Raw genomic sequence first — 7,783 nt, 5'->3', positions numbered from 1 at the left:
TTCTGCTTTGTACAATGAGCCCTCTGCCAGGCGTTCATAAATAATGTTATCCTACAACAAACAAAGTTCAAAAATATCACACATTTCACCTCAGAAAAACTACATGGGCATAATTTCTACAAAACTCATGACTTTCCATAAACTTGTAACATGGCAAAGCCAGATCTCATGACAATCTGCAATTGAGTTAAACAGTGATAATATTATTCCAACTGAGCCAATGACAAGAAACTTTAAAGAAAAACAAAATTTTAAGTGAAAGAAGCACAAAGCAAGTCCATAAGAAAATAAATTAATTTAATTTAATCAACAAAGAAACACCATATGCAACAAAAGAATCATGATTTCAATGCCATTGGAAAACTTCCAAGGACTGGAAATTCGCTCAAAAATAAAAGTCAAAAAGGCAAAACTGCATTCCCTTGAGTTTGCCCCAAATGAATAATGCTTCAGAGCATCAATAATGCTGCAAGTTTCATGAGCTTGTGCTCTAGCTTGAGGCAAAACAATTCATAAGATTTTACATTCAGATTTTAAAAGATTAATAAATTCATCTTTAATCTTGTGTGAGAATAATGATCAGTTGAGAAAGCAAAATTAGTGAAAGAAAAAAAAAAGTCTGAAACAAAAGAGAAGTTTATTCCAAAAAATTCACTAAGAAAACCAAACTGCTCACCGCACCCTTGCAGTACAGCTGCAACTTTCCCGTTGGTGTGCGGACAATCACTGACATACGCCGACGGGTGCTGGGTGCACACGTGTAAACAGAAGTATATGAATCATAAAATCCCATTTTTTATTAAGAAAGACTAAATGCTTCCTTCATTCAAAAAGTAGATTGGTGGATAAAATATAACCGTCAGGAATATGCACATCTCCAAGCTTCAGAATGGGCGCTATCAAAATTTTAGTGTTCATCACTTCTGTACACACAATATTATATGTTATATATAATATACATACATGTATATGTAAAGGTCAACACACACACCCACCTTGTAAAATCCAAAACATGCAAAAGCTTGAAGATCATCTCCTCTCCAAACTACAACACAAAAACAGCAACATTAATGATTCACAAAACACTGACATGCGGTTTTCCATGTAAAAGTGTATTTGCATAAAAACGTACCACTTCCAGCGTTACAGAATCTGGTGTCCTCACTGTGAAGTTAAAACCCAGCATTTTTGCCGCTTCAACCAACGCGCCTTCATCTGAAAATGTACATTATAAACATAAGCCTTGTGGCACATAATGAGCGGAATATCGTGTAAAATCCATCAACTGGGAATAGAAAAGGAAAATAAATAACTATTGAGAACCCATTCTAAAAATGAAGGGGGGAAACTACTCACCAGGAGAAGAGGCCTGGTACACATGCTGGTTACCCTTATACTCTGGCACCACCGTGTGGCATACAGCAGCCATAGTCAAAAGTTCTGTAATTTCTGGTGCTGTAAGCTAAAGAATGGAGGGGAAAAAATTTTAAAAGAATAATAAAAAATAAAAACTTTGCCAAAACATAGAACAGGCATTATAAATTATTCTTTAAATTTTCTGAGGTGAAGCAATATTTTAACCTGCTTCCAAAAAAAAGGATTACTCTGTATCATCAAACGTATAGGAGCTATAACATACAGGCATTACAATATAATCCAGAGTATGAGTTTTAAATGCTGCCCTGATCACAATGAGTAGGATCTAATTCAGTCAAATAAAAATGAAAATTAAGTTACAACCCACTTATTTCCAAGTAGCAGCTTGATACATGATAAAACACCATCAGACTGATTTGTCTTCCAAAAAAAAGTTCATATTTACCATTGAATGTTCATTCTGCTCCGATAGGATATACCTGAATGGAAGCGTATTCACCTTTGAGTTGCCTCATCTGCGTTTGATTCGTCAAATGTTTCATAAGCAAGGTGCTGCATCATCAAGTATGCTGTCCTTTGAGATGGATATTTAGGTGCCTTTACAATATGCTTTTTTTAAGGTTATAGAGAAAGTGGTAGTTTTGAGTGACCCAAGGTGGAAGTGATGAAGCACCACACTGCCTAAAATGTGCCAACATCATGGTGGTGTTATGCAGAAGATTGGAAAATCTTAAGAATAAAAAAACATCTTGCCCTAAAGAGTCATAAGGGTGAAATGAGGATGTGGGAAGAACTGTCGAGGACGAAGTGTTACTGGCACCAGAATGCATGAAGTAATTAAAAAACATGAAGTGCTATTATTTTTACACACATGCCTTCAAAAAAAAATATCATTCTGATGTATTATCATAAAAGGTGTTATCGGACACTTTATCAAACGACCTTACATGAAAATAAAATGGTTAAAGTTATCCACCGTAAATTTCAAAGTGCTGACATTTCTGGATTTACCATTCATCGGAACAAAATGGTAAAGACTACACTGAGGCGCATGGAAGAGTGTTGGAGAAAAAGAGTAACTTACATGGTTTCTTTGAAGATTTTCCAGCAGTGTAGGGTCATCAAATTCTCCATCTTTATCATCAGCTGCATAATGCCTTGGATCAATAAAATCAAAACAAACAAAAAACATCAATTTAAATGATTAAATCATCCAACTGTATTGTAGTGTCATAATTATAAAAGTTCTTCGATAATGAAGCATTCGGCTACTGCACCACATTCTACCATTTATGGATGTGGCTTTTCGCAGCTCACATTTAAGGAAAGCAGAGTGTGCAATGTCTTCCCCGAGAGTATGTCGAATCTCCTCAATTGAGGCTCCTGCATTACTTAATTGTCATGACAACACACAGTAACTAGGTGCCTTATGGGTTCAAGCTAAACTGCAGGGATGTCAGTGCCCTGCAAATACAGTGCCGATAGAAAGTGTACATCCCCTTTCAAAATTTTCACCTTCTGTTGCTTTATAGCCTGGAATTAAATTGCATTCAATCAGACTTTTCCACCATTATTTACACATCGTGGTGGACAAGTATCCACCTCCCTGAGTGAATAAAAAATGACAGCAATTACAGCTGTGAGTCTATTGGGATAGGTCTCTACCAACTTTACACGCCTTGATTGGGCAATATTTGCCCATTCTTCTGTACAAAACTGTTCAAGCTCAGTCAAGTTGTATGGGGAGTGTTGATGGACAACAATCTTCAAGTCATGCCACAGATTTTCGATTGGATTTAGTTTGGGGCTCAGACGGCCATTCAAGGACATTCGTCTTTTTGTTGCTCAGCCACTCCAATGTAGCTTTGGCTGTATGCTTCAAATCGTTCTCATGCTGTAAGGTGAACTTCCGTCCCAATTTCAGCTCTGTTGTAGAGGGTGGCAAGTTTTCCTCTTGGATTTTTCTGTATTTCGCTCCAGACATTTAGCCTTATATCCTGAAAACTACCCCAATTTCAGTTGATGAGAAACATCCTCGTAACATGATGCTGCCACCTCTATGCTTCACAATCAGAATAGTGCTCTTTGGGTGATGTGCTGTGTTGGGTTTGCGCCAAACGTAACGTTTTGCATTTCGGACAAAAAGTTCCATCTTGGTTTCGTCAGACCACAAAACTTTTTGCCACACAGCTTCAGAATCTCCAGAGTGGTTTTTTTGCATACCTCAAACAGGATTCAAGGTGAGCATTTTTGAGTAATGGCTTCCTTCTTGCGACCCTACCGTACAGACCAGACTTGTGGAGTGCTTTGGATATTGTTGTCACATGCACACAGTGACCAGTCTTTGCAATAAATGCATGTAGCTCTTTCAAAGTCGTCATTATCCTCTTGGTGGCATCTCTGATCAGTCTCCTCCTTGCTTGGTCATACAGTTTGGAGGGCCGGCCTGATCTAGACAGGGTCTTGGTGGTACCACACGCCTTCCATTTCATAATGATTGTCTTGACTGTGCTCCAAGGGATATTCAACGCCTTTGAAATATTTTTATACCCATCCCCTGAGCTGTCCTGTGCCTTTCCACAACTTTATGCAAGAAGTCTTTTGAAAGCTCCTTGGTCTCATGGTTGAGTCTTTGCTGTGAAATGCACTACCCAGCAGAGGAAACCTACAGGAACAGCTAATTTTATTCTGAGTTAATCATAATCACTACAATTTAACACAAGGAGGCCAATTAACTTGGTGTGTGATTTTGAAGGCGATTGGTTACACCTGAGCTCATTTACAATTGATATAAGAGGGTTGGACACTTATCTAACCAAGATATTATAGTTTTGTATTTTTAATTAATTTTCTGAAATTTGAAGAATTTGTTTCTCACTTGGAAGTTGTGGGTTACGATGTGTAAACAAAGGTGGAAAATCTGATTTCGTGCAATTTAATTCCAGGCTGTAAGGCAACAAAAGGTGAAAATTTTGAAAGGGGATGTAGACTTTTTCTAAGCACCGTATAGTCTGCATGACTGATCAATGTACAATACACACCAATGTGCCCAAGCTACGGATCAAGTAATAAATGATAAGCTACAATTCTTGGCAGATTAAAGATATTATTTTGCACTTCCAAATACATTTGAGAACCCCAGAGTGTAACCATGCAGAGCAAGTCACCAATTTATGTCACGGATGCATTTCTAAAAACTGTGACGTTATTTTAAAAAACGTCACTCCGATACGATGCATTACCAGGTAAATATTTTGGTCACCTGAACTTAACCTTCACTTCAGCACGTATTAGACATACTCAAGTACACTTCACCAAAGGGCAAAACAGATGAGACTGGGAGATAAAGAGATGTGGCAACCACTTAGCGCTTCCAATGTTGTTGATTCTCCACAAACGGGCAGCATGACATTGTCATTTCTGCACTGGCAGATGGCAGACTACTGTACAGGTATTTAAAAAATGTGCAAGGCGCACAACAGTACTGCACTTAAAAATTTCAAACAGCATTGTATCCAGACTAGTGCGACTTAAATCGACTATTGTCCCATAATGTGTTAACAACGTTCGATCCAAACAATGCAAATATAGACTTGACATAAATCTGTGAATTACTGTAGACTTCATTTTCCTGCATTCTTGATTCATTCATGTGCAAGACGTGGTTGCTGGTTTGCATCACTGCTGAGAGTATGGTTTCCATTTTATTCTCAAATCATGGACTTTTTGCTTTTTTAAGCTGGAGGCAATCATTAATGACTCTCAAAATGAATATTGACCTTGATGAAAGTGACAACCTTAATTTCTGATCATTTGCTGCATTTAACATTTCATACAAATATGTTTATTGTCCCAAACAAACCAGTGGAAGATGTTGACACACAAACTTTTGGACCTCACCATCACCCATGATCTTTCTTGGACAAATCATATATTTTCAAGATGGCCACTGAAGCCAGCCGCCAAACTAGCCATTCTTCGTCATGCAAAGTCTTTTGTTGGCCAGTCTGAACTTTTGACAACCGAGAAGGCCACCATTCACAGGGTTGATGGAGTACTGCTCTTTGAGCTGGCCTCACTGCCTCACACACTGTGCCCTTTTTGATGGCATGGAGAGCAAGGACTCAAAATCATTGGGATCTCCCACGACAAAGCTGAGTTTCGAGGCCCATTACTTTCACCTTGCAGGCAGGTTGGTGGCCTCTGTATGATACCACCTCCTTTTTGGTTTTGCACAGTCAGCCCTCTCTTGGCTCTGTCCCTCCCAGGTTTCTGCAGGGCACACACAGTCTGCCAATAGCCCTCTTCTTGTTAAACTCTCAAAATCCAGGCTCACTGCTCACCCTAACTCATATGTTCACCTTTTCTCTCGCCTGTGGAACCAATTTTCCCAGTCTGTTCAGTCCCATTATTCCCTCCAGTGTTTCAAGATAGCTGTTCACCACTACTTCAGGTCATTCCCTCATCCATATTCATATTCTCTTCTACCCCAAATTATGCCATGCCCAACACAGATTTTTCTCTCCTCTCTCTCACCCCTTTTCAGTTGTTAGTTGTCGGTTGGTTTGTTCCTTTTCTGTTTCATCCTTGCATACCCCTCTTCCTCTTCTTGCTGCGTTTCATTCAGCTTGTGTGCAGCTTGTCCACCCCCATATGTCCTTCTCCCCCAGATCTCACTCTCACTTCTATTCTGCTGTTGGTGCTTCCCCCTTACCATTTTGTTCCCTTCCTTTCAACTCTCGCTCATCCACAAACCACGATCATGCTTACAAAAAAGAAAATCATTTCTATTCCAAGTATATGCAAAAGGTTTTCATAAAATATTAATACTGTCATTTCCTTGCACATACGCAAACTCTGAAACACATCAGATACAAATCTGCACACAAGCACATATTGTCTCACCATCCCGATTTGGGTGGGACAGTCCCGATTTCACATGACGCGTCCCGCTTCCAGACCGACCGTGAGGAGAGTCCCAATATCCCGTTTTTACGTGTGAAATGGACAAAAGTAGCGAGATGCAGCGAAAAAATTTTTTTTCCAATGTTGAGTGTGAAAAGTAACAAAAAGAAGTTTATTGGTACGAGATATTCATGAGTAACTCACAAGGCCCACGTCATGATGTGCATGTGACTGGAACTCACCACAAACAAAATGACTTTTTAACAGGATCTAAGGCTCGTAGTAAAGCTGAATACACACGACATACATGCAGACAAAAACATGAGACAAAATACAACACAAGACTATGAGACGAGACAAACAGGGCAGCCGAGTTTGGGGGAAGGAGTCACTTCCCAGGGCACTCTGGAATTCCAGCAATGTCATAGCAATGATGTCGCTTTTCTCTCACCCTTAACTTGCAGTACAAACACTGATTCTTCTATGGCTGACTCACAGGCTCGGTCTGAGTCCGATTGAACAACTGAGGAAAAAATAAAGTGAAGTGGTCTTGCTCCTTCAAGTTCAGCTGGAAGACACAAAACTTGGTCATCGAAGTTGAGGTGTGAAGATAACATTTTCTGGAAGTCTTTTATCTGTTGTGGAAGATGAGGAGAGAGCCAAGTGCACTCTTTGCCAAGTTTCCTTTTCTGTTTGATACATTGGTGCTAATGATGGGCAGAAGCATTTAAAAAGTGATGACCATGTCACAAATTTGTCATCAATATACCACAAACAAGCAAGGTTGTACATGTTTGGATTTGGAGAGAGCTGGGTAGCACAGAGAGCAAGGTAGAAGATAAGAGAACCAAAAGGTTCAGGTTCTACGTGCAGAATCACTGTTTGTACAGTTTGTTGCTGAGCATAACTTATCGTTCTGTACAGGCAACCACATCACGCAGCGAGTCAAAAGTACTATCGCGTCAGAGGCTCACAAACGTGATATGCTGCACTGCGACCTTAGGTCCCAAAAACAGCCGAAAGCTGTAATGGCAAACTGCGTTCAATCACAAATTTTTATCCTAACTTGATGCTCCAAAAATTATTCCAATTTAAAAGCAGAATTTTGGCGGTGGAATGCACACGCATGTGAGTAAAAAAAAAATAGATTTTATCAACTCACATCTGATACGAGTATGTTCACCATCATGGAAGGCGAAGTTCAATAAACATTTTGTCAACGAAAAATAAGAGACACAGCCAAACCTCACTTCCCATGGTGGTTCATACATTATTTTTGGCATCAAGTTGATAAAATCAATTGATGAACTTGTCCACTGACCAACTAGCTTTCAAGACTCATATTCTATTCCACCTCTTATACAGGAAAAGTTTGCTCATTCACCATAATTACCACCACTTAGATCCAACTGGCAGTATGGTGATATAACATGAAATCGAGAAAAAGTTCATCAACAAATGCTAAATAACGTTTTTACTCCCCTTCTTAATCCATAGAAAC

The 7,783-nt window shown here is 39.3% G+C and overlaps 1 protein-coding gene across 3 annotated transcripts in view; it reads right to left on the bottom strand.

Annotated features, from left to right (window-relative positions):
• Nucleotides 1–7,783, bottom strand: part of LOC147008622 (phospholipid-transporting ATPase IA-like) — a 449,885-nt gene that overhangs the window by 296,134 nt on the left and 145,968 nt on the right. For all 3 annotated transcript variants that reach the window (XR_015053196.1, XM_085863761.1, XM_085863762.1), the window contains 6 exons: nucleotides 2,462–2,534; nucleotides 1,357–1,462; nucleotides 1,133–1,215; nucleotides 996–1,045; nucleotides 677–746; nucleotides 1–51 (listed from right to left, as the gene is read on the bottom strand). The exon at nucleotides 1–51 is cut by the window's left edge and continues 34 nt beyond it. Coding sequence is in view for 2 of the 3 variants with exons in the window: in XM_085863761.1 (XP_085719887.1) it covers nucleotides 1–51; nucleotides 677–746; nucleotides 996–1,045; nucleotides 1,133–1,215; nucleotides 1,357–1,462; nucleotides 2,462–2,534 (433 nt within the window). In the remaining variant the exon portion in view is untranslated. The remainder of the gene's footprint in view (nucleotides 52–676; nucleotides 747–995; nucleotides 1,046–1,132; nucleotides 1,216–1,356; nucleotides 1,463–2,461; nucleotides 2,535–7,783) is intronic.

Source organism: Eptatretus burgeri, chromosome 18 (genome assembly GCF_056783735.1).
Source record: "Eptatretus burgeri isolate ZD-2024b chromosome 18, Ebu_testis_v1, whole genome shotgun sequence".
In the NCBI taxonomy this organism is placed as follows: domain Eukaryota; kingdom Metazoa; phylum Chordata; class Myxini; order Myxiniformes; family Myxinidae; genus Eptatretus; species Eptatretus burgeri.
Note: the sequence above shows the minus strand (reverse complement) of the source record. Positions and strands in the feature narration are given on the sequence as shown.